At 43.8% G+C, this 27942-nt stretch overlaps 1 protein-coding gene across 1 annotated transcript in view; it reads right to left on the bottom strand.

Moving 5' to 3' along the window:
- DPP6 (dipeptidyl peptidase like 6) overlaps nt 1–13652 on the bottom strand; it is a 746707-nt gene extending 733055 nt beyond the window's left edge. Inside the window, exon 1 of the mRNA XM_004430585.3 lies at nt 13222–13652. Within this exon, the coding sequence (XP_004430642.1) occupies nt 13222–13458 (237 nt within the window). The 5' untranslated portion in view covers nt 13459–13652. The remainder of the gene's footprint in view (nt 1–13221) is intronic.
- Between the last annotated feature and the right edge of the window lie 14290 nt (nt 13653–27942).

The following is a 27942-nucleotide window of genomic DNA, read 5'->3' as shown; positions in this document are numbered from 1 at the left end:
TCCACGGCTGTGTGTCTCCTTATTATCTGCTGCATTTTCTTTACCTAATTGTGTGCACTTCACCACCATTTGACAAATCCCGCACTACACACGTTTTTTAGCACGTCTTCAAATGAAGGACGCAGCCCGCCTGCAGGTTCCTGATTACCTGCTCAAAGTGCCGCCCATACTCAATCTGGAGGGGCTGGGGCAACTCCTCCAGCATTTGTTGTTAACCAGCTCAGCTCAGCCTGGTGCGCATGTAAGAGTGCTCACAACATACATCTGCATTCCAATCCTGTCTGGCCACAGAAAAACGAACATTGCAAATCTTTATTTTGCATAGTTTATTTGAGAAGTCTTGAATCAAAGTCTCATGCAGCCTTGAGCCATGCTCCAGAGGGGAGCGTGGCCAGGTCATCCTGCAGACGGGCAGAGCGAAGGTAATCCAGGAGCAAACCTAAAGATTTCAGTCTCCTGTTCCAGCCCCATCGTGAGTGAGTGCCAGGTAGTTCTGATCATCTTATCATAAAAATGTACGCTGTAGGTAGATAAAGAGCCTCAGGCAGTTTCAAATAGATTACAGAATCCCGGAACATTTCTTCTGGCAGAAATGGTGCATTTTGGTCTGGGAACTGTAGTTTTCCTCTAATGACATACAGTTCAAAACCACGCTGACTTGACTTTCTACCTGCCAGATCAAGAGATGATCACAGTATCGTGGAAAAAGAAGCTGTGATCTTTTTCTTTCACTTAAATTGAGGGTTAGGTAATGCAAATTTCTAACCAAAAACAGCTTATCACATTGCAATATTTATAGGAATCGCTTCTTCTCAAAGACTTCCGTTTTCCCTAAGGGGGCCTTCTTTTCTACTACTTTCTCAGATAAACATAAAAAAAGTCAGCAAAAACAGTCATACATAGAAAATTTACATTTAACTCATACTTAGTTTTGAATACAGACAAAATATTACAAATGCTAAATATTACACATTTTAAGCAGGTCCTACAAAAGTAAATTCTACTGTTTCCCTAATAACTACTTTATCCTCTCGATTGTAGTCTTAAGTGGGACCATCAGGAAGAGCCTATCCAGAATCAAACAATAAATGAAATCCTGAAAAGAAGAGGATCCATTGGCAGACACTTGTAAGCAGCCACACAGGAGGTTCAGAGTTCTAATTTCAGAACTCTTTCCATTTCAAAAAAAGTTTGGAGAACAGGGTTAAAGGAACTGTGATTATTTAGATAGAAGCGAACAGAGATTTTTCAGGTAGGATCCATTCATTCACTCATTCGTTCAACAAAGATTTATTGAGTCCCTTGGATGTATCAGGCTCTGTGCTAGGCAGCTGGGTATGTCATAGAACAAATCAGCCAAAGATCCTTACAGTAGTTCAGCCAATATTCTGACAGGGGGAGACAAAATTAAAACAGTCATAATAAGAAAATTATATATTTTGTTGTTAGTGCTTTTGAGTCAATTCTGACGCCTAGTGGTCCTGTGGACAGCAGAGCGGAACCCTGCCCAGTCTCTGTGCCATCCTCTCACTTTCCAGCACTATATCAGACAATGTTTTGCTGCCATTCATAGGGTTTTCATGGCCATTTTTTTCGGAAGTGGGTGGCGAGGTCCTTCTTCCTCGTCTGTCTTAGTCTGGAAGCCCCGCTGTCCACCATGGGAGATCTTGCTGGTATTTGAAATACCAGTGGCATAGCTTTCAGCATCACAGGAATATGCAGTCACCACAGGATGACAACCAACAGACAGGTGGTGTGGTTCCCTGACCAGGACACGAACCTGGGTCCTCGGCGGTGAGACTGCCAAACCTTAACCACTAGACCCCCAGGGCTGGCTGTATAATATATTAAAAGGTGATAAATGCCGTGATAAAAGAAAAGCAACGTAGAGCAGGTGGGGAATGTCAGGAGTGATGGGAGGGGTGAACCGCAGTTTTAAATAGGGTGGGCAGTGTAGACTTCATTGAGAAAGTGACACTAAGGCAGACTTGAGGGACGGGGGGAGCCAGACAAGCAGATATCCAGGGAAGAAAGTTGGGGCAGATGGGACAGCCAATGTGAAGCTGTAAGGACAGAGTGGGGAGGCAGATCATGTAAGGCCTTTGGTCATTGTAGGAACCTTGGCTTCTACTCCGAGTGAAGTGAGGAGTCCTTGCAGTGTTCCCAGCATAGGGCAGTCATGGGCAGCTCTGATCTGGGGCAGGGACATCCTGAAGGGCAATTGTCGGTAGTGAGGTCAGAACACAAGGAAATGGACTTGCAGCATGATGGATTGGCATGAGGCCAAAGGAAGCATATCTTGGACAATTGTGAGAAAACTTTCCTGGGTGTCTGTTGAAGGAGGGAAACGATTCTGAGGTATTTATAAGAGAGAGTGGTAGATACTAGGACCAGAAATGACCATTCAAGGTCCTCTCCTGCTTCAGAGACACTGGGATGCACCCCAGGAGCAATGAAAGGCTCAAGACCAGGACTGTGCTTTTCCTATAGTTGTGATGAAATAAAAGACCTGTTGGAGCAGAGGCAGCAGGATTAGAAAGATCACAGGGAGGCAAGTGTGGGAACATTAGGATTCTGCTCAGGTGCTCTCCCTGTACCTGCGGAAACAAAAGCCTCCCTGATTGATATGATCTCATCGGAGCCTCAGGACAGCAGTGAGGAAGCCTATCAACGACTGAGTATTCCATAAGGCCAGCGCCCAACAAGGAAACCAGATGCCCCTGCTCATCACAGCCAGCTCGTTTCTATAGAAACAATAACCCCGTCTTTATGGCATTCCCCTCTCCCTCCAAAAGATAACCAGTCATTTAGAGGCTGAATTCCCTATCCATTCAGAGGGACTAAAAATCTGTAAAGAAGGAAGAGAAATCCACGACACCCTTCCATATACAAAATGGAGAGTAAAAAGGGCATATACAGGAGGCCAATTGAGGGAGAAAGACTATTGTGCTAACGCTAGATGTTTCTGCTGACATTTCTATTATTTAGATCAAGACATGTATCCTTCAGTTTCTACATTGTAAATAACCTTGCCCTGAGTCCACTAAACGGAAGAGCAGAGCATACACCAAGGACACAGACTCAGGGACTGAGATTTTTCTCCTCACCAGGAACCTTCGCAGCCTCTCTGACTCGAAGAGTTTCCGGTCAAAGTCCAAGGAGTCTCGTTCTCAAGGCTACCCCTTGGCAACATTCTGAAGGCTGCAACGTTTGCTTTCACCATTGCTACCTAGTAACCTATCTATCTGCTCCTTCTCCCACTTCCCAGTCCCTCCACCCCCGACCCCCACCACACACCACGAACACAGGCACTTGACTTTCAGGAAATTGGTCTCTTCTTGTTTTTTTCTAGTCACTCAACAAACGTGCTTCCCAAAGAAAGGAATTGATGGAATTGGTAAGACTCATGCCCTCCAATGTCTGTTGCCCTTCCCAGGGGAATTTTCGTTTCAGTGTCTTTGAGAACTAGAAAGTTTTAAGTGAGATGCAGCAAGATAGAGTGAAACTTCCTGTAGAAGTTCAGAGAGTGCCGATTTTGCCCATAGATGATGATGCAATCGAGGCCCAGAAATAATGAATGGCAACTCATCCACATTAACATTTATCCCACTGGATCCATCGGCTCAGGCTAGGTTATGCTGTAGTGACATAACCTCAGTGACTTACAAACCAAAGTTTACATCGTGCTCATTGAACAGCCGCCACCTGAAATACTGCTGGTTTCCACGGCCAAAGGAAAGAGAGAGCACAGCACATCATGCACTGTGTCTTAAAGCTTCCACTTAGAAGGGCTGCACTCACTTCCACTCCATTCCAGCAGCCCAAGTAAACCACACAGCCACACCGATCTCTAAGGGGGCAGAGGCGCACCATCCTACCGGGTGTCCACAAGACCTGGACATATTTGCAGAGTCGCGCCAACAACGCCTACACCTCCCCACACGAGAAGTCAGCCCTCTTCAAACACTTAGCTTGAGTTCCAGTTTGAAAAATCTGAACCAAACTTGACTTCCCTGCTCCATTCCTCCACCTGCACCCGCTGGCGTCTCCTGTCCATCCCTCCACCTAACCACGATCCTTACACAAGTTTGAGCTGGGCCTGTATTCCTCCTGAAGGATTAGTGTAGCTGGCAGTGTGCGCTAGGTTTGTGGAGCTGCTAACAGATGGATTCACTGGGATTCAGCCTTACACCTGCAGCACATTTCCCTCACACCTGGCAATGGAGAACATGCATTTGCAAATTGGAAAAGATGGAATGAACATGATGGAGAAGACCCAAAAGCTCACTTGGGAAAATAGGTAGGTATTCTATAACGCAGCCAAGTGTCCTAGAAAATGATATCAATTCCCTCCATGAATATTCCTGAGAAGACTTGGGAAGGTAGGCGGTGAGGAAACTAATCCTTGAGGCAGCATGAAAAAAAGGAGAAGAGAGGACATGGAACCACAAGACTTCGTCTGCTTCAGAAACGTGAGGGCAGCTCTGTCTTTCCTCAGCAGCTCTGGAGATATCGAGGACCCGTGGGCAGAAGCGACAGAGGAGCACAGAACAAGAAATGTGTCTACTGATTAGAGCTGTTCACACCACACCAGGGCTGCGCTACCTTTTGAGGTTGCAAACATCCGGTAACTTGTCTTCACAAAGAGATGAGATAACCTCACCTCTCAAGACTTTTATCGACGTTTCTCACTTTTATTTGTTTTTAATCTTTAAAAAAATTATTGGATGGTATTTTTCATGAGGCGTATGAAGGGTTAGAATACAGTTTAGAAAATTAAGTGTTTTGGAGAAAACGATCAGGGAGATTGGAGGCCAGCGATTCTCTCTTACGTTTCTCCACCTTTAATTTTCACTTCTTCCTCCCTCCTCCCCTTGTACAACTTCCTTTATTCCTAGTTCTTTCAATGCTGCCTTATACCATTCCTCCTCCCTTCTGGCTGATGCCACCTTAAAACATATTATGTGTATAATATACAAAACATAATGGATATGTACAATTATATAAATATATCATGGGTAATATAACAAAGAGCCCATTGCTATATGAGAACTGCTGTACTAATTCCGGTAGTTCTGTCTTTAAAATAAATCTTCCCAAAGAGTAAAGAACAAGAGATAGAAAGGAAGGATGGGTCTTCTCAATTCCAAATTTGGGAAGATATCTCTATCCCCTATTCCACCTTTTTTTTTAAACATAAGCATGTTAAAACTGACCCAAACTTATCTAAGGTAAAAGCTGATGTCAAATGAAATCTGAGCACTATAGAAAGCTAAAAAATTGATTTTTACAATGACTGTGACACCCTGGAAAATCCCTAAGTTCCTTTTGAACTAAATAAATGTGCGTGTGTATTTTTTCCATTTCCATTGGGCACAGTGCTAGGATAAGTTTATTGCATTCTAAATGCCTTCATGCTGTTTATCTACATATGCAGTGATGACTGAAAGCAAGTTTGTTTGTCTTTTTTAAAGGTAAAGACTGTTTTGGGAGCTGAGAACCACTCCATTTGTAGCTAGAGGAGTCTCCCTCTTTCCTGCATCCCTGCCCTGTGCTCATCTGCAGCATCCGTCCCCCTACGCCTGCTGCATGTTCTACTGTCACCTAAGATGTGCCCACTCTGGGAAGCAGTATTCACCACCTGGAATTGTACCACCTGGACCTTACGGGCCTTACTGGTTTCTGGTCTTCCTGTAAAATTAGCTACATATATTTCTCAATCATGGGGCAAAACTAAACATCTCCTGTGCTTCAACTGGATCTGGATGCTGCTGGAAAACACAGAAAGAAATAAATGGAGGAAAACAAGTAAAACTATCGGGGAAACCGGGTCAGGGCAAACCTTACCCTGCGGTGGCAAAGTTGTTTGCTTTTCTCTTTGGCAACTAGCACATCCATTTAGAACCAAAAAATATTTAAACTGTTAGATTTCATAATGTTCATGCTTTTTAAATTCAGTGATACAATTAAGTTGATTCCTCCACCCCAGAGTATACTGAGAAGAACGCAGAAGCGAAGGGAAGGCTGAGTTTGTCTGAGGTCCAGAGAACACGAGTGATTCGTCAAATATTATTCACATAATTACTTGTGTTCTCATTTGTAACATTACATGTTATCAAATTTTAAAATATTCTATTTCAGATAATTTCACAATGCTAGATCATTGTAAAGACAAATGTTCCAAAAGTTGTTAACCAGAAAGGCTGAGTTTTTTTTTAACATGTGGTTTTACACGTGGTTTGGTTTTTTTTTCACATGTGGTTATATTGTTTTTTAAATCAAACCAATGTGCTGAAAATGGAACCAAATCATGACATGGCACATGGGCACTCAATGCCCTTAACACTCAATTTATTAGGCAGAATTTAATTTTAAAGGGATTACTGTACATATTATTTTTATAGGCAATGCTCTATGAAAGAGATCAATATTATATATTGTGGAGAAGCACTCTGCATGCACTTGGTAAATGCATTGTTATCATCAGAGTAATTAAAAGGAACAGGGTCATATACAATCAGCATGTACATCTTACTCAGCATCTCCTGCCAGTAGCTTCCAAAAATTAAACTCATTAATCATTCTGACTCTAAAGGAGAAAAAGCTTTGGGTATGAAAGAAAAAAGCTCTATTTCATGAAGAAAAAATGTCCAGAGCCACCATCTAAGGAATTCTTGTCTACATGATGATACTAGAATATTAATATCATGTGGGAAAATGAGTTGATTATTGTCAAAAATATAAATTAATATTATGTTATTCTAAAGCTTCAGACCTCCTTAAATCTACAGGTAACATATACAAGTAAATTATTTAAAAGTGGCACTGGCAGCTATAAAAAAGGCATGCCATACAAAGTAGACTTCCATGCTCATCTCAAATTGTCTGACCACTACACAGAACTCAAATCCACTGGAAGGGCATAATGTTCATTTTTCACAAGCAAATTTGGCTTTAAGCACACAAATACTTTTTTGGATGGCTATAGAGAGCAAAGGCTTGTTAACACACTGAAATTTGTTGGCTATAATTCACAGTTGACAATTGACTCATCCAAGCGAAAAGAATCAGGCTTACCCTTATTAATTTTTCAAGCCAACAGATTAGCGCTTTGTTCTGGTTTTCCCCCAGCCAAGGCAACTGTGAAGGTGAAATGAAATACATGTAGCGGTGCTTTAAAAACTACAAGGTGCAAGGCAGAGACAAGGTATTCTTGATGCTGTATTTGACTTCACCCATCATTCAGCTGGCATTGACTCCTTGTTGATGTCACTAGCCTTACTTCATCATAACATAGACAATTTCCTAATTATGACTACATTCTCTGTGCTGAAACAGTAAGCAATACTTTGTATAATTTTGTTAGAGATATAACTTCAGCCAATTCTTTATAGATATAGAATTACATTTTTTAAAGTTAAGTAATTACTCACTTTACCAAAACATTTACAGAGAGACTGATTTATGTAGCAAACACTTCCCATGGGTTTAAAATATGTTCTGAAGTAAAAAACTAAAATTTTCAGGAGGATAACTATTGTATCCAGGAGAGTGCATTGATATAAGGGGACCTCAAAGCTTATCTGGTGAAATACTTAATGTTACAAGAAAGAATCAAGATATTGAGAAAATGTAATTTGCACATGCTCACATATCTTGTATGCCATGCTAGGAGATGGAAAGAATGGTAAACTAGTAGCAGAAATGAAGAGATTAGGCAGAAAGTTATTTAGAATAAGCAGACGTAAAGAGGGAGAATGACAACGTGAGGGATATATTCCATGTGGATATCTTGTCACCACCACAGAAATAATCTAGTGTCTAGCTGCTTGACATGTGGAACAAAAGCTTGGAACAAAAGCTTGGAAGAGAGATCAAGATAGTGATTGCCAAGGTCCTTCCAATTCTCCAATTCTGTAAAACAGAAAAGCAAATTATCTTCAGAAGAAATGCTAGAAGATATATATCTGAATAATGAAGCTACTTTAGTCATCTTCTAATACAGAAGCCACAGAATATACTCAGCCCCTTTTATATTAATTGTAATTTATCTAATATCTAATTTCTCTAAAGAGGAAAGCATGAAAGGGAGGGAATAGAAGAGTGGAGACCACGACCTTGGAGTGCAGGTTCCCCTGTCCTCCTATATGAAGGGCAAGAGAAGGAAATGATTTACCAAAGAGCTCAAGGGTCAAGTTCAGAGAGAGAGAGACAGGATGTGAATTGACATAGCATCATGGAAGACACATGGTGCAAAAGTTTGAACAGCAGGGCAGTGGTCATCAAGAGCAAAACACCAAGGAGGAATCAGACAGGCCACGATACCAAGTAATTAAGATGACACTGAGGACACTGTGTGTGCAGTTTCTGTAGTGAAGACAGTAAGAACGTAAGTCTGCCACCACGCTAGCTGAGAAAAAGAGGACTGTTGATAACAAGTAAGTGTAATCAGTTGTGGACCTTGATTGAGAAGTTGGACAGCAAAAGAGGAAGGAAGAACAGGACAGTAGCCGGAGCTGGTGGTAGGGCCCAATGAAGAGGATCTTCGTTTCTGTTTGCAGGCAGAGAAGAAAGAACTGGTGGAGAAGGAGAGATTAAGGGGTAATATTATTATTATTTATTTATTTATTTATTTATTTATTTATTATTTTTTGTGTGTGTGAGAAGATCAGCCCTGAGCTAACATCTGCCAATCCTCCTCTTTTTTTGCTGAGGAAGACTGGCCCTGGGCTAACATCCATGCCCATCTTCCTCTACTTTATATGGGACGCCACCACAGCATGGCTTGCCAAGCAGTGCCTCGGTGCCCGCCCGGGATCCAAACTAGCAAACCCCGGGCTGCCACAGCGGAGTGCGTGCACTTAACGGCTTGCGCCACTGGGCCGGCCCTAAGGGGTAATATTATTAGTAAAAGCAGTAATATATATTCGTTGGAAACATAATAGCACCAACTTTGTAGGTATTACCGTTATAAGGAGTAAGTGATTTTGCAACTCTACACGTCCTCTCAGTTAAAGCTCCAAACGACCTTGTGGGATCCCACAGCCACCTGTAGGTGAGTACATTAAGCAATGTCAAATTAGTCATGAGAACAATGGGATCAAGTAGGTAGTTGAAAGTTTTAGCCTTTTTGCTCATATATTTGGAAAATAATGTGAAATCAAATATTAAAAAAAAAAAAAAAACACTTTGGGGCCGGCCCTGTGGCTTGGTAGTTGGGTGCGTGTGCTCCGCTACTGGCGGCCTGGGTTCGGATCCCGGACGCACACCGACGTACCACTTGTGCGGCCATGCTGAGGAGGCATCCCACATACAGCAACTAGAAGGATGTGCAACTATGACATACAACTATCTAGTGGGGCTTTGGGGAGAAAAAAGGGGAAAAAAGGAGGAGGATTGGCAACAGATGTTAGCTCAGGGCCAGTCTTCCTCAGCAAAAAGAGGAGGATTGGCATGGATGTTAGCTCAGGGCTGATCTTCCACACACACACATGCACAAAAACATTTAAAATTGGATCAGAAGAGAGTGACAGGGAATATAAACATGTTTGTAGAGTCAAGCTACTGAAAAAATAAGGTTGATAAATCCCAGGGAGAAATAACCAGGATGTTGACGTCATACCAAGGAAAAATCAAGATGGTGAGAAAGAAGATGGGCTGGTTGCTGAAGACATAGAGGAGGATGGAATTGCCCTATCAGGCTGATAGACATCATGAGCAGTGATTTGTTGCTCAATCCCTGTTTTGGCCAATTTTCTCTTTTAAAATCCTATTGTCATTGTATTTGTATTGTTAGGAAGTCATGTGTCACCAAAAATGAAGACTACAGGGACATGCTGGTGTGACCTCAACACGACTACTGCCCTGACAGTATCCAAGGCCTCCAAAGTCCTTTAGGAAATCAAAAAGAAACACTCAAGCAAGGGCGTGACCAAGTTCAGCATTTTAAAATTAGTCACAGTTAATTCCTATTGGAAGTTACTAAATTCCATTAAAAGTCACTTCCAGCAACATTTTCTTTAAGAGTCAACCTATTTTTAAACCTACAAAATGAATTTTAATTCAAAATAGCCATTGATTCCTCAGAGGGGTTACCCAAGTAATTTACTTTATATTTAAATAAACGTAAGATTGATGAGAAAACTCCAATAGAAAAAGCACTCTGGATTTATTTCTATTTCAAAGTTAAACTTCCCATCTTAGAACTAACCCACCCCAAACAGGCTTTTCTGTGGTGCTACACAGAGGGGAGTTCCCCTACACGTTTAGTTTGCCTGGATAGGCAATGCATTACTAGTTAACTGCCATGCAACCTCCGCATTAGATTTATCTCTGCCAGACCTGGTAACTACCTTAAATTTTGTTTTGGGGGGAACTTCCCATTGTCAAGCATATTTAGGCATGTGTGCGTACACATATGCAGAGGTGAAGAACTACATTTTATTTCCCCTTTTCTGGATGGAAGGATAAGAGGCACAAAGCCCGACGGACTTTAAAGGTATGCCACTTACCATCATCTCGGTGACCAAGGTGGAAAGCTGTTTCTGTATCATGGAACAGCTTTCCCTGACTGACAAGCCACAGAAGAGCAGTAAAGCCAGCAGTCTTAGTGTTGGGACTGTGCGGACAGAAAGAAGTGCTGGAGATTTCCTGTGCACTAATGCAGAGAACGCTTCAGAACCTCAGACAGCTCCCACCTCGGCTACTGCGCTCCCGAACAGCTTACATAAATGTTTTAAATGGTACAGAATAACATGCAACGTGTTCCTAATTAGTTGCATATCTTCAGGTTTAAATTTGGGTAGCAAAATGGTTACTCAAGACTCTTTAATCTTGACAAGATCTGGTATCAGAAACGCAGTTTTTATATCTACTATCTTTCTTTGACTAGTACTTCTTAAGCAAATGGCAGCCATTGTCCTGGGAGAAAAAGTGAGTTGTTTAATACGTACACGTGTCTTTTAGCAAATTTTTAGACATAGCTTTCCCAATCTTGAATAACTTTTCTGAGAAAAGAATAAAAGTTTTCAAGAAATTGATGCTACATTTACCTCTGTGTCATTGGTTTAAGCACACATTTTAAACATATATATGTTTCTACATACCTCATAAGGACACTATATACACATACACTATATTTATACCTACACCTACCCACACATGCACACTTATGTATTTTCAAGGAAAAAACAATGATGCCAGGACTTAATGAATCTAAGTTAGATATGTTGTTCAGAGCCATAACAGCAGAAACAATTTGCAAATGTTAAATCTTCAATTTGTTCCTCAGTACAACTCTTTTGCTTTTCTGAGAAACAGTTCTAGACAGATGTCAAACTGAAAAGAAGGAAATATATGCTACAAGCTAAGATGAAGAAAAAATAATAAAATAAAAAAGATGGGTGGAGACCATCTGAAACAACTCAGAAGCTCTTGCCTTTCCTTTCTCCTAGCGACACCTAGCGCCTGTTGAGAAGAAATTGCACATTGTTCTCCAAATAACACCATTCGACAGTGTTAAGTCAGATTTAAGGCAAAAAGTGCATCATTTCTGTCTGCATTGCAGCTCAATTCTTTTCCCCAAGATTATTGGTAGTTTAATCCCCCAGAATTCTTCACCAACCCCAATGAAACCTCTCCCCAAAGACTTCTAGTTCCTTGAACCAGATGAGTGAAGAAATCACGCATTTCCCTCAGGACCCGGCCCAATGAACCGAGGGATGTCTCTCGGATATCTCTCTATCTAACCAGGGGAATCTGGAAATGACACAAAAGAAAATCACACACACAATCCGATACAGAGTATGTGATGTGTGTGTGTACACCCACAAACACATCTCCCACAAACTTTCGTCATCTTTATAGTCTCCACATCCTCCATTCATAAAACAAAAATGACCAGTAACAGCAACAAAACCCTAGTGACTTTTTCAGAATTGTCCCTCTGAAAGCACTCAACTTCCCCCACCCCCCGCACTTTTCTTGTACTATAAAGGAAACACCAAATGGTGAAGCGGTGTGACCCAAGGCAGGACTTTAATGACCACAACCTCCGGCTCAGTGCAGGGACATGTACCGTCCAGGGTATGTCAGGGTAGGCATCTGAGAGGCTTGTGTGAGGACCAGTGCCCTGGTGCCCCAAGGTGGGAAACTCCTCAAAGGTACATACAATGGATTCTACAACCCAGCACACCCTGAATATCTCCAAGTGCTGTACCAGCCAAGCCAGCCCTGCCTGCCTCTCTGGGAGCTTGTCTGGGATTTTTCTCTTTTCCCTGGGGAGAGAAGGTCTCAAAGAAAAACGGCAGCTTCCTGGTCCTCCCTGGCCCTCTGAGTCGCTAGAAGGGATCAATAGAAGTGGTTGAACTCATCCATCTTTGCAGCCGGCTGATGCCCTGCCTGAGTCATCGGTTACTAAGGTGATATGCAAATCCAACCTTTGAAACCCAGGCTTCCAGCCCCGAGAAGAGTAGGAAACGGGCTCGCAGAGAAGTTTTCAGCTCACACAGTCTAAGGTAGAGTTGCTAGTCCAAGGTTAGGGCATGGGAGACAGGCAGGGCCTGACTCCCACCAGCAAAAATGATGCTGGGCCCTGGGACAGGAAGTTGGGCCTCGGATGCTAGCGCTTCTGTTTATTTATTTTTCTGTAAAAGAAACCCACCACTACCAGCACTACCAGCACTGTGGGGAAAGGTGTCTTGGAGAAGTAAGAAGTGGAGGTGTGTGAGTGAAGGGACCGCGTGGGGGAGGTGAGCAGGGCACGACGGATGGATTCCAGTGACAGGTGGGAGGGGGACAAAAAGAGCCTGGGACAGTATCTTCCCAGAGTCTTAAAGCAGAAAAAAGAAAAGAAAAATCAACTTGTAGGCACAGACAAACCGAATTCTCTCCTTAGGATCCACAGCACCATGCAGTTAACAGCAGACATCCACACATCCCTGAAACCCCCAGCCAGTTCCACATGCCAGCAGCGCAGCACCACAAACGCTGCTTTCTCAAGCCACCAACTCCTGGCCGCCGCCGCTGCGGAGAGACCCGCTCCAGAACCGCGGTGACCGAGATCCGCGCGAAGGAGTGTATTTGTGGGCGCTCCCGGGAGTGGTGGGGGAGGGGAGAGGAGGGAAGAGGGCGACCAGGACCTTTGGAGACGCGGGGCGGACGCGTCTCCCGCGCACTCGGCCCCAGCCCCGCGCCGCCCCCCACCCACCAAGATGCTCTTACGTCCTCGTCGTCACAGTCGCTCCGCGCCTGGTACTGGAACCGGGGCCGGCCACCAGCGCCGCCGCCACGGCCGCCGCGCTCCCGGGGCGCCGCCGCCGCCTGGGCTCCGAGGGGCTTGGGCCCCGCGCCGTCCTCCTCGGGCCCCTGGCCGCCCAGGAGGTGGCTCGCCTCCGGGGGCGCCGGGAAGGACCGCGAGGTGTTGATCTTGCCCGTGAACCTCTGGTACAGCGAAGCCATCGGTCCCCGCGCGCTCTCGCTGGCTGTCTTTGGGGCGTTTTTATATTTTGCTTTCTCTCTCTCGGGTTCCCGCTCCCCACCCCCTCCAGGGGGGACAAGGGGGCAAGAAGGAGGAGGAGGAGGAAGGAAAGCCGGCAGCGGTGGCCGCTCCTCCGCGCGCCACTCTCTAGTCGCCGCTGGGCGACTGCCTGGCTCAGCCTCCTCCGCCCCCTCCCCCGGCGGCTCGCGAGGCCGGGGGTCTGGGGGTGTGTTTTCTCTCTCTTCTCTTTCCTGTTTTTTTCAACTCCTTGCCACGGCCGCGTACGGCCTAATCGAAGACATTGACACAAGGAAAAAAACAAAAAAACATAAAGGGAGGGAAAATGCCTAGGCCCCAGGATTTGGCACCACCTAGAGACCGGCGAACATCCAGAGCGAATCTCCTCGCTCCCCCCGCTTCCCCGGTCCCCTGCGCGGCTCCTCCTTCCCCTCCCCACGCGGCCCCCTCCACCCAGGGTACATAATGGCGCCTGGGTGGCAGGGGGCTGGCGGCGAGGAGGGGGCGGGCGCCACGCAGGTCGTGGGTGCTGGTTGGGAGGGGGGTGGGTGCGCACTGGGGGCCCTGGGCGCTCTGGGCCCTGCCGGAGGTCGCACCCCCAGGGTGCGCAGAGAGCGCAGGAGAAGAGGCGGACAATGAGGAGGGGGAGTTGGAGGGACTAAAGGAAGGGGCAGCACCCCGAGGCGCCCATCCTCGGCGCCCGGCTGCACTCCGCGTCCACAGGCTCGCCTCGCTCGCAGCTGCAGCCTTGGCTCCCTCCGAGGCGCTCCCCCTCGTGTTTTCCTTCCAGCTTTTCTTGCCTAACTTGCACCAACAACAGCCAAGACCCCCGGGGCGTGTGGTGCGATGGGGGTGAGGGAGACCGAACAGCGGGGCTGGAAGCGAGGCCGGCTTGTAAGGCAGGGGCTCAGGGGACTTGGGTTTCTGAGGAGCCTCCTTCCTTCTCAAACCAAGCTTTTCTCCGAAAACAGATCCATTTTCCTTCACCCAGTCTCAGAAAGAGGAGAAGGAAACGGTCACGGGAGGCGAGCGACCGAAGGCCTGGTGGGAACCTTCAGAGCAACTCGACTAAACGCTCCTCGCCACACACCCCCTGATTTGTGTGCATCGAGAACTCCATTTTCATTTTCGATAAATGCAGGCAGGGGGTGAGACATTGGGACGCCGGCAACTTTTCCAAAGCTTGCTCCGCCTCCTCCCCCAAACCCCCGCGGAGAGTACGGGAGCGGGGAGAAGGGACACCAAACCGGGTGCGCTGCACAGCGTGCGCGTTGGCTTCTCTTGCTGCATTAAAACGTGCTCCAGCGCCCCTGTGTGGAAAGACACAAACTGTGCCTCGTGCTCGGTTCTGACTCCACACCACAGGCTGTTCGGGTTTTCTCTTCCCTTTCCTGGGGCGGATGCCTCCCTCCTTGCCTCTGGGATCCTGCCTCTCCTGCTGGAACCCGCGCCTCGTCTTTCTGGAGGATCTGGGCGCTCTTCCTCCTCGTCTCATCTCCCATCCTCCTTGCGCGGCCCCTTCCCTTTTGCAGCCCTCCAGCTGGGATGATCTGACCCATTCTGAGCGCTAGCCGGGACTAGGGACCCCAAACTCCAGAGGGAGGGGACAGGTGCAGAGGGGCTGCTGCAACTTTGCTGCTCCTTCCATACCAGGTCAAGGTGGGCAGCTTCATCTTCACCTTCTTCCAGGACTCAGCGGGGCCCCCTGCTCTGCCGAGGTTTCTATGACCATTATCATTTAGGTTTTCAGAAAAATAGGCGAGGTCGTGGCCTCTCCGCAGGCCATACTGCGGGCCCGCCAGCTTTTGTTGGGTCTGGCCCCACGGTGATCTCCTGGCACCACTGCCCAAGGCCAGAAATCCCAGAGAGAGACCCTGCCGGGTCCTGAAATTGCCTCCTCCCTCTGCGTCCTTAACCTGGAGAGAGAAACTGGATGCCGGTGAAAGAGTCTCCCGGGAGAGGACACCCGCCAATCCCTTCCACATCCTTCCCAAGCTCTCAGCCCGGTGGGTAGTCTGGTTTTAATTAAAATTTATACCGCACCCATCCTCTGTTTAATCCTCTGTGGTTCTCCTCCACTATGAAGAAAAGTACAATCATTAAAGTAGTTAAAAACATGTTTCCTTTACAGCAACTATAAAAACAAGTAAAGCCAGACTCTGAAAAGCTGGGAGGCTCCCCGCGCAGCAAAAGGCCTGTACTGCAGAGGCAGCCGTCCCGCCCACACGGCTGGGGTGCCGAGAGCCGCGCCCGCCTCGCTTGACTTTGAAGGCAGAAGCAACAATTACAAGAGCCATAAAACTAAACTTTAAAAGTCATCACATTTAGATAAATAGGAAACCTTGCTCTCATCCCCCTCCCCCACCCCAGCTGTGCCTTTGATGGGAGGAAGCTGCCCTTCAGAACACGGCTTGAAAGGAATGCTCCTGCTGCTGAGTCTGCACCCAGACCCTGACATTTCTCTAAATATAGACGCCGTGAGGGTCTTACTTATGTAATACATATGACATATATATGAAATATGCACGTATATATTTACACAAACGGTTAGAAGGATTATATGTATATATTTCTTGTACTAATGTATTTTATTCAGAATATAGTATTTATATGGAAATAGTTTATATATATCATACACAGTACTTTATAGATGTACCTATACCAACAATAACAGATTGAATGTGGGATAAAAGGCACATGTGTCCCTCACTTCTAAAATTATATTCTCAAGTGAGCTTGAAGGTATTCAAATTACAATTTGGTCAAAGTTACTAATCCTAGTTAAATTATCCAGACAATATGATAATCAATTTCCACTTAAAATTATTTATAAAATGAAAAAAATATAAAACATAAACAAATGGGGGAAGAGCTGAGGTACATAATTTGAGTTGAGAGAATCAAATCTGAAAATTAAACAAGAGAAATGAGGGTGGGGGGAGTCAAGAAGAACAAGAGCCCCTTAGAGGCAAGTGTGGAGGGCAACGGGATCCTAGTGAAAGAACGTCGACACGCGCGCCTTGGCACGCGCCCCTCGACACCCACACCTCTGCACGCGCGCCTCGGCACACGCCCTTCGAAGCTTCTCGGGGTATAATCTAGATTGAGGCCCTTTAACTAACTTAAAAAGAATTTGGCTACTTTCTTTCACCTTGCACATTGAACACAACTCCTTTTAAAGAATGTGTCAGACTTTGAGTGTGAATTTGTGCATGCGTGTCTGCCAGCCTGTGTGCACTCACACATCCACATTTGTCTTCAACATTGATGCACAAATTGCAATAATCTGTAGATATACTGTCAGGATTCTAAAGTCCCAAGTGCAAAAGAGTAAGCAGGTTAATATTTTAGGATGAGTGACGTAATGCAATTGCAGGGACTTGCAAGCTATGGCATTTTATGTTTATGATACATAATTCACTCATTGCCCTCAATAATCTTTTCAGAACCCATTCCCAAAACAAGGAAGAAGATGTTCTGAAGAGCAGCAAAACTTCCCAATGGGCATTGAAATATAGGTGTAGCATTTCTGAAGGAAACAAGTCAATCACTGCCTCCACTCAGCCTGTCGTTGAACATCTTGAATACCCTACGCTGATGTAGATTTCCGTTCCTGCTTACTGGGTAAGCATGGGACACTACTTTTGAAAACATTTCATGGATTATTTCATATAAATATTTTAATTCTTCAATACTGCTTAAAAGCCATGTCCACTAACCCATTTTTCCATCTAGTTTCATGTGATTATTTCTTCCCTACTTACTAAATAAAGGTGTGAGTGTGTGTTTATTTTCTCTGGAACCAATTTATAAAACAAATATGAGAAGTCATTGGAATTAGGCAGATGCTGCAAAATATGGTGGATAGTCATTTTTAAAGTGAAAATAAAAGGAACTTTTTGGTCTACTTGCAAGCTAGGCATCGTAGGAAGAACAAAAGTATATTGAGTTCAGCAGCCTAAGCATGATTTTTATTAGCAAAGAGGTTTTCTTATTTCTAGGAGAGAATTATATCCTGTAGTTTATTTTCCCTTTCCCTGGGAGGAAAAGGAGGAGGGAAGAACCCTATTTAAGATTTTTATTCTTTTCCAAACACTGATCTTCAGAGAAATGAAATGGCCAGTGTAGCACACTGATGGAAGGGCTTCCCTAAACACTGGGCATCAGGATCTTTTAGATATTATCACCCTGTATTTGTACAAATGGAGAGAAATAAAGCAAATATTTGGGTAGCTTGAGAAATACAGTGTTAAATACATAAATACAATGCATATTCTCAACCAACTCTCTCTCTCTCTCTTTCTTGAAAGAAAATTTTTTTGCAAGATGACTACCAATAAGTGTCTGGGTAGTGTGAATTATTTACAAACTTGACAAACAGGAAACGTCCAGCACAAGAAAAAGAAATTGCTGTTCCCAGCTTTTAAAAACCACAAAATTAAAGTATGAATTGAGTTAATTTTGAGCTTTCCAAATTGATACTTAAAGATTAATATGTTTTAGTGGAAAATGTTTATTTTAACCCAACAAAAAGATTTACTCTAAAATTAAGTTAAATGCTAATCTCCTAATAGCAGTTTTCTCTGCATTTTAGTACTGCCATTGTGCAACTGCCTGCTTGTTACACACAGTTCAAAACATACACACAACTAACTGCCCCAGGGGCAGGTGCACAGACACACGTGGTTATATCAGCACAAACGGTCAAGTTGACTGTCAAGTAAATAAAACAACCATTGATTCAACTAAGTGGCTGGTGTCCACCTAGGGAGAGGATTTTATTCTTAGCCAGGTGGGGGTTTGTCAGATCCCACCCTTGGATTCTCTCTCTCCATCACCTCTACCCTTGGGCATTGGACCATAACACACCTCCTCTCTCCTCCCACTTTTCCTCTTCCCTTCTTCTCGTTCTCTTTCTTTCATTCTTGTCCTTGCTCTGGATCATTATCAGTAGGTTATATATTTTTTTCTCTAAAAATTCCTTGATGCTCTCTGAATACTCATAAAATCTTACTTTTTATTACTAATGTTGCCCCAGAAATTATCCAAATAATCACTTTACCTCCTAGAGGAGGCGCCAACTTCTATCTTGGTCACGTTTTCTGATTATACAGCCATGGCTTCCGCAATGTTTTCCACAGCTCTTAAGATTTTTAGAGCATGGGATATAGAAGAGTCTGTTGTTTCTGTCTGCCCCTGGTGATCATCTGAACCTAACCATGTTGTTATCTGAAATGCCTTAATTCATATATCAAGTATTATCAGATTAAAAGGGAAGTGACTTCTGCTCTGAAATGCCCCTAGAGCTCCTTGCCCTTTCAAACCACGCACTTCCCGGAGTCCAGTGAATTAAGTTAAATCTGCTTCCTTTTAAAGTGACATAAATGAGCCTCTACAATTTAGTGCTTCCATTTTGTAATCAACAGAGATGATGGTTGTGTTCTGGAAGAAAGGAAAGCTTTATCTGCTCTCTCTTATGACCGATGACAAGCATTTTGAAGGACCAAGTCTGGCTCGGCCGTAGAACTGAATATGAAACAGGCTAGTGGTACAGGGCTTCCAACCCTCACTGGGGGTTTTTTGCATCATGTCACCCAAAGGGATTCTTAGGCTTTCACTTGAAAGCAACAATGAAATAGAAAAGAATAGATAGAAACAGGGTCATTCAAATGCAGGGGCTTCTTCTTTAGATGGTAGAAAACAGAGCTAATGCTGATTCATTTAATCCTGCCATGTAAATTATACTCAACTGTAGGCCAGTGGAAACAGTTACAGAAAATGCAAAAGCTGACTCCACTAAAACCACTCCAGTTATAAAGAATGGAAGGGGATATGGTGTATTTCTAGAATGTACTGCAGGACTAAAATTTAGGGATGCTGATTTAATCCACCCTAGAAAGACAAGGGTGGGCAGCCAGAAATAGCAAAAGAAAATCCGATAAGCCCGTGAATTGGCCTCCAGGTCCAAGCACAGCATAGCCCAGGGCATTCTTGCATCTTCGGCAAGACACAGAGAGGGAGGAGAGAAGAGCTCTTCCTCCAAGCGGCAAATAGAGGTGACGAGATCGATGCCTTAGGAGTCAGGGCCAGAAGCCCTCTTTGAGGCAGGCCAAGGTGGGAGAAGTGCCACCTACTTCCTGGATGTCTGCTTGGTCGAATTTGAAAAAGTCTCTTAAAAAACCGCTTCCCTCACCATCTTATCCCATGTCAAAAATTGCCAGAATTAAGACCATTCCTTTGAGTTAAGGCATTGTCTGGGATAGCAGCAATAAGAAATAATTAGCAAACAACCAAGACCTGAGTGAGAAGGAAAACAAGAAACATGGCTATGGCTGGGACGCACAGCAGGAGCACCGAGAAGACAAGGCACCATTTCAAGTGCGTCATGGGGCAGTCTGAGTAGCAGCCTCCTCTTCCAAGAGCATAATACAATTAAACACATCACCACATTTCCAAGCTCCAAGTTTCTAGGTCCCAATGATTCATCTTTGAGGTAAGCCAGTATTTCCAGTCAGTATTCAAAACGGTGATAGACTCGAATGTTGTTGGGCAAATATTCACTCACCCCACACCTGTTTCAGTGAAGTATCTTAACCTGCCCACTGACTTCCAGCTTGACTATGTGACTTGCTTTGGCCAATGGAATGTGAATGGAGATGATGCAGGCAGAGGTTTTCCAGGTACTTGCATAGCCTGGCCGCCTCTTGCACGCAGGGGATGCATCATATGAGAACATGCCCCAGGTCGTTGCTGCCACTTTGGCCTCACCCCTAGAACAAACACACTTGGAGAGACCTGAACTCCATCCACAGTCTGCAGCTGAGCCCGGCAACCACGGAGTGCAGAGCAGAGCCACCCCGCTGAGCCCAGTGCAGATCAGCTAAATCCCAGCTGCCCAGCAGAAACGTGGATCTTGGAGTAAATATTTGTTGTATAAGGCATCAAGTTTGGGATGATTTGCTATATAGTGTGCCTGTATCATTAGTTCACTAAAACAAAAACCAAATCTATGCTTGAAAAACAGTATAGCTAATGTCAGTGCTTATTGTAAGCATTTCACTTACTTATTCAGTAAATATTTGAACGCCTACTAAGTGCCAGTCACTGTGCTGGCTTCTAGGGATGAAATGACAAACTAAAATGAACATACAGATCATAGTCCACACTTCTCACGGTGCCTCAGGACTGATGCTATAACTCACATGGCCAGATTGATAATGCCTTCCTTTTCTGAATAGATGCAGTTTTCTCAATTTCTTGTTTATTTTGGTACATTTACAGCCCTGCTAGTTTTATTACAAAAAGACTGTTAGAAACCACTAGATCACAAATGTGTTCATAATAGTGCCCTAGTTATTTATTGTAGGAGCACTAAGCAGCCTTTTCAATCCACTGATGCAGCAGCTCTCAAAGAGTTGTCTCTGGACCAGCAGAGTAAGGATCATCTAGGAATTTATTAGAAATGAAAATTCTGGGCCCAGTCCCAAATCTTAATCAGAAATTCGGGGCTAGGGCCTGGCCATCTGTATTTAACAAGCCCACCAGGTGATTCTGATGCACAGACAGACTGGAGAATCATTGCACTAGAATAATGCACTAGAGCACTTTGCTAGATGGCACCAAGGTGACCTGAAAGATTGCCACAGTGTTTGCTTATTCTTGGGAAGTGGCTTACCCATTTAAAGTATTGAACAAGGATTTCCAGAGGGTCAGAATTTTTCGAGAACATACAAAGGCCGTCTTCCTCACTTAGATGGAGGTTATCTTAGCAGTTCATTCAAAGGCAAAGCAGAATGGAGCACGGTTGATCTTTTCAGGACACCTTCACATGCTGTTTCACCCTTGGACTGAGATGTGTAAGGCTCATCTCAGGAAGACAGTGGTGGGCAAGAGGGACTCGACAAAGCAGACACCAAGGATAAGATCAAAGCCAGGATGCCATCCGGTGGACGCTTATCTCAGAGAGGCTTTGATTTTGCACCGTAGCAGAGAGCCTCTGCCATCTTGCCAGAAAATACACGATTTGGCAGATGAGCTCTGCAGAACTGCGAGGAAAAAAAAAGGCCTTACTTTCAAAAAGTGATTCCATTAAAAAATCCTCAGTGCCTCTGGTTTAGACTCAATGCTTCTTTAATTCAATAAAAAAAAAAATCTTGTCATGAATTAAAAATCAATGAAGTTAATAAACATATTTAAGTTGAAAACTGACCTTTATGAACTTAATTTTCCTGAATGTACTCCTTTAAGGCACATTAAAATCTTCATTATGAAATCTATTTTATCTTTTTTTCACCATCACTTGTGATTTCCTCCAAATTTCCATGGAACACACATACAAATTTAAAAATTTGTAGCTGATGCAACTACAGGGTGGCTGATGCAACTTTAGGTGGCTCAATAATTTTTCTTGAATTTCAACACATTCTCTGGACCACATGCATATGTTTTCTATTTATGGGTAACTATCAATATACATGCAATAGATCCTAAATATGAAGTATGAGGCTTAACCTGGGAAAGAAAATAAACTTCAAGCCGGCTGCTCTGTATGTTCACATTGTCTTGAGCAAATACAAGAGATATCAATGCAAACTCCTGATTCATGTATTTGTGGATATGTCAGATATGAGAAGCAGTGGGCTCTCATTAATGAAAACAAATTATATTAGGAGCAATAAAACTGAAATGAAGCCACTTATTTGCTTCATGTGGGTAATTCAATTCATTGTGCACTGTAACTCTATCAACTCCACTCTGCCCATTTCTGCACAATTTCCTCCTCATAAAAGGGAAAAATAAGTTTGTCTATACTACTCATTGCATTTCAAATCATTGTAATTTGGAACTCAAAAAAGTAATTCCCTTAACAATTACTTATATTTATACTTTGCTTGACAGGTAACAGAAATTGCCTGTTGGCTAAATAAATCCTTTAGTCCTAGATGCCTGCAATTTGAACAGTTTTTTTCCTCACTTACAGCAAAATCAAAATTCACTCTGCTATAATAGGATGAGGTGGATCCCCTTTGTTTCTTAGACTGCACCCTGAGTCCCTGATTACCTCCGTCTCCCACACTGTACCCATAATCACCACCATTACATTTCTTTATAACCCAACAATACCCAAACTGCACCATCCTTTTCAATCTTCATGAGAAAGAATGGATAAATTAATGCTTTCAAAGGGCTTTGCAGGATTTCTTAGTCACCTTATGGTAAAAGAAGCAGTGCAAGGCTATATTTACATTTGTTTTCAGGATTCCTTTATTTCTCTCTCTAGGAGCTCTGACATCATACACAACCTCAAGTTCATCTCCAAATGAGATGTAAATGGCTGATTGTGATCTAAATGAATTCTAAGTTTCCAACTTGAGATATTCAAATCCATAAGATAAACATGTTTCTTGAGTACCTAATTTACTCAAAGAAAAATAATATAAAATTATTAACTTGGAATACACTACAGAATAGAATACAGAATTCATGAGTATGCAAAGACAAAACATAAGACCTCAAGGAAGTTACCCACTTGCACCACAGACATTCAGGCGGTATACTTGCACATGACGGGCACTTGAATGGAAAACACGGAGTAGGTACTAGTCTAACATTTTATCCACTGATTATGTCTGCATTTTACTAAGTCTTCCAATCAAAACCTGTGAACTTCAGGCCTTGAACTTAACAGATAGCTACTGATTCCCGGGGAAGGCAGCCTGCTCGGATTTATCCTCACGATGAAAAACAGCCACTTGAAATGACGACATCTCACAAGCGGAGAGCATCTCAATGGTTCAGCCACACCCAGCCCTGGGTTTCTATTCCTGACTAAAGTGGAATGATGGTAAACCACTGAACCAATTGGCACAGCTACAGGGAGAGAATCAAAGCAAGTGATCCACGGACTCTTCTATCTCCCAGTGATGTCATTCATCTTTGAGGAAAAAACTCATCCTCACTAAGATTAATGCAATTTTGGTTTTTTCGAAAATCTTACTAGGGAAGGAGGTTGGAGATGCTCAGATGCTGACTAGCTCCCACCTATCCCCAGATTCTGTGACTTTTATCTTCTCATCATTTCCCTGTATGGTATTGCTCAGATCTAATGGCTCAAGGCATGATGGAAGAGTGCTACAAAATATCTGCTTATTGTTCACTGACTTAAAAAATAACCCTAGATTTGTACTGCACTGCACCCTGGGAAAGAGCTGGATACTGTTCATTAGTGCTTTGGAGAAAGCCAAAATGTTTTTTATTTTATGAAGGAAATTACGTGAAATTTTTCTGTAAGCATATTCTTGCCCGTGTTCTTCATTCTCAATGATGAGAACTGCTGGTGTGACTGACCCTTCCTTGGTTACAAAAGCTTTGCCACCATCCCTTCTCACTTTCTGCCCACCAATATAGAATTTCTATCCTCAAGTTAAGGGTGTCTACTTGGCTAAAGAGATGTAAAAAGTTTCCTGGGAGGCTACTGGAAAGATTTTTTTCTTCCCGGGTAAAAGAGAGTGGTAAGAGGAGAGCCCCTCTTCCCTCTTCCTGAGCACTTCCCCTTTCAGTTTTCTTTCTGAACACAGTTGAGTGAGGAGTCAAAGGTTCAGAGCTGCTGCAGCCTCTTTGTGGCCATGAGGAGAAAGGACAATGCTTGCGATGATGCACAACCAGACCCCTAACAGCACAGAGGTGCTGGATACAACCAGAACACCCCCCCACCCCCACCCCGAGATAGAAACCCCTCTGTTTTAGCCCCTTTCAGTCAGGAATTGTTATGTAGCCAAAAGTGTTCCTAAAGGACACAACTGGACCCCCGGATCTCTGTGCATGAGGAGGATTCACTAAGCACCAGTTTTCTCATCTATAAAATGATGGTGTTAACAGAGGCAGATCCCATCAGCTTGACCTACAACACAGGGCTCTTGAGAGGGTCCAATAACTTATTATTATGGGGGAACCAAAGATTCTTATATATACTTAATCTTTGGAAAAATTATGGCTGCCTAGAGTTAATAATCTATAAAACAGCATTAAGTTTTTCCACCTGTTTCCTTTTGGCTGTCTATAAGTCTGAGGGAAAATACCACTGCATTTGGACTTCTTGTTGACTTTTACACATTCCTCCAGCTAGAGTATTGGGAGGAAAACGTATTTCAACTCTCCAAGTTCTCTCATGTATGGAAGTGAAGAAATGTTCTGTGAGATATTCTCTTCCCAGGGTTGCTAAAGCCACAGAGAAGCAGTGTGGGTCCAAAACAGGACGAGTAGGGAGTGGAGAAGGGGGGAGAGAACCATTGCTTTACCAAATTTCTTAAAAAAGAAAACTCTTATGTTTATCAGCACTTTATACTCAAAATGCTTTCAAATAGGTGACCTCATTGCCCTAAATAGGCTCCTAAGAAGCAAACTTTGACTTGGTGTCAGAAGAGCCAGTGTGGAAGCCATTCTCCCAAAGCTGCTGTGAGCCGTGGGGTGACAGGCTTGCAAGCCTCCAGCCCACAGGAGGAGCAGGGCAGCTTGTGCTAAAAGACAGGCTGAGATGCGTCCAGGCACTGGTAACCGGGGTAAGGATTAAACACAAGTAAAGACATTCCAGCTCTGGTGAACACATAGAACTTTGCACTCAGAATATCTGGGAAGAAACTTATTTTCAGCACACGTATATGTTTTTATTATTTCACAGTGGGAAATTTCATTGTGGAATTGCACATGGGAGGGGTAACACCTTTGAGTCCTAACCCCGCCTGTGGAGATGCTGTTCTCTAAGAGGTGGTTAATGTGAATTTCCCTCTATGGTCATCAGCCCTGTTTGCCAAAGGCGAGGGCCAGATTATCTTATACGGAGCTGGGAGTTGGGAAAAGCAAGCAAGACAGACAGGCTCATAAAGTGCATTCCCTTCATCTTGCAGCCTGTGTCGATTGTCCGTGTGTGGTCTGTTTTTTGTTTTGATCCAGGAGAAGAAAACAACACGAGGAAAACAGACAAACACATTTCTCATAGTCTCATGGATTTCTCTTTTATTCTCATTTCTCTTTATCGCCTCTCCTCTCCAGTCCACACCAACAGCACCGTCGTGACAGCATCCCTATCATTTCACAACTCGGCAGATCCTATTCCCTCACAGCTTTTTATTGTGATACCCCTTTGATGAATTCAGTCAACTGCAAAAACAAAAGCAGCACAACAAACAACAGAAAAGACAAAGCAAAACAGAACAGTTTCTTGAACGTGCTCACGGAGAGCAACTCGGAGCTCGATATTACCACGTGAGGGCGCTGTGGGAGCTGGGAAACGCAAACTCTGCTCAGCCCTGGCTGACTAAGGGCGCCGTTTCTGCATTCAACTGATCACTCAGGAAATGAGGCAGCCTTGGGAAGACTTTTGTTTCCTATGAAAAGGAGACTGCTGCTCTACAGATGCTTTAAATGCTCTCAGAAATATTAAAGTCAAGTCCGTAAATGACCCACAACTCTGTCTTCTCATTTATTGAAGATTCAGATATTGAGGGGGGCAATAATGAGCTAAATTTCCATCCACCATGGAGGACAGACATATCATATAGGTGGGTTTGGTCTTTTTTATCCACTGGACCCTTGGTGGATGGGACACTGAACTGGCATTGATGACGTCGGGTGCAGCACGGGAGCTACTGAGAGGGAGGCGTGGACAGGATTATAAATAAGCTTTCTTTGGCCTGAATTGGCTTATTCCACCCATCATTTTCTCTTCCTCTCCTCTCCTGCTCCTCCTCTTCTTCCTCCTCCTCCTCCCCCTTCTTCTTCCGGATAAAAAGAAATCCAAACAGAAGAGGCTATGCTATGATAGCTGACACCTTTTCTGAGGAAATACAAAATAAATTGAGGACCTTGGAGAGTACCTTTATGATGGCCATGTCTGCACAAGTCTTCTTGGAAAATATGCATTTTATGATCTTTGAAAAGTTATTCATTTACTTGGGAAATGCAGCTTTACAATTTATTTTCAGTCAGATTTTAAAACATGCACATTTTTATACAAACTGGCAATGGATCTCGGAAGCTAGGACATCAACAGGTCCACTGACACCCGCAAATGAACTCTGAATTTATTTGTAAACTTCCCACCCATGAAGGGTTTTGTTGACGAATAATAATAAATTCAATTGGGGAGAGTTCTATAATCACATGATTTACATACATCATCTTAATAATTTTAGAAGTCCTGCAGTGTAGGTATTACAGAGCTGGGATTCCAGTCCACATCTGCTGAATGCTACAGCATGCGGGAACATCCTCACTAGTCTTCTGTACACTTACTTCTGCCATTTTGATGAGTCATGCACTTAGAGCACGTCCCAGAAGTTGTGAAACTGAATTTCCATATGGCACAATCATGGCCTTACTTTAAAGCCCAGCTCAAAAGCCACTCCGTCCAAGAGGTCTTCCATGATTTTTTAGAAGTTACTCATAGTCTTGCTGAATCCTCATAACATCTGTAAGTACCTGCCTTATGAAATACACCACTCTCTGCCTTGTGCTATTCATTCATTTATTCATACAACACACATTACTGAACATTTAATATGGCTGGCCATGTCTTATCTCCCTCATTATAAGTTCCTTAAGAAGAAGATATGTGTTTGATTAAGGTTCATGCAAGGAATCCGTATACAGAATAGGTGTTAAAATTCGAAGAAAGTTCATTTGAGCCGCACTTATCTACAGTCTTTACAGAGGCGGTCTGCTGGAAGATACCATGTTGGAGTCTGTTAGGATGTTCTCTGATTGGTGACTAGTGAGATACCAGTGATATGAAGATGCTATATTGTTCACAACAGTGCCTTGCAGAAACTATGGACCATAACCCACTGGTAGGTCATGTTAGTTATGAAATTAGTGCAGGATTTTAAATAAGAATTTGAAAACTCTGCCACATTGTGCAGATTTTCCTCCTGCATGCACGTTGGGCTCTTCTCAGACAGAAAGGTTGTCCTGTCAGAGGCCTCCCCTGGGTCTCCTCCCACAGACCACAAGCTCCTCGAGAGGAGGGACTGCTTCCATCTCCTTCACTGTTCATAACCAGTGTCTGTCACAGTGCCTGGAACACTGAAGGTGAGCAATAAATATCTGTCAAGCGAATGAATGAGGCTAACACAACAACAACAAAATCATGGCAGGCAAGTCTTGGTTGCCTACCATATCAAAGATCCATTGAAGCAAGTTTAGATACTCTTTTCCTGAATTTATCAATATGTATTTTGGGGAAGTGAGGGAGCAGCATTTGCTGGCTTCTAACATCCTAGATTCCCAAGGCAAATATAGAAAGACAAATAGTTTGGTATCACTCAAGCAAAACATCTGAGTATATGTGTTATCAAGTTAGGTTTCATCACAGGACTCCAATCATAAGTCATTAAGGAAATGTACTCAGTGCACCAGGGCTGGGCAGCCACTGAGCCCTCCTTTGCCTCCTA

Source organism: Ceratotherium simum, chromosome 1 (genome assembly GCF_057802395.1).
Source record: "Ceratotherium simum simum isolate JZ-2026a chromosome 1, ASM5780239v1, whole genome shotgun sequence".
NCBI lineage: Eukaryota > Metazoa > Chordata > Mammalia > Perissodactyla > Rhinocerotidae > Ceratotherium > Ceratotherium simum.
This window is presented reverse-complemented; position numbering and strand designations above follow the sequence as displayed.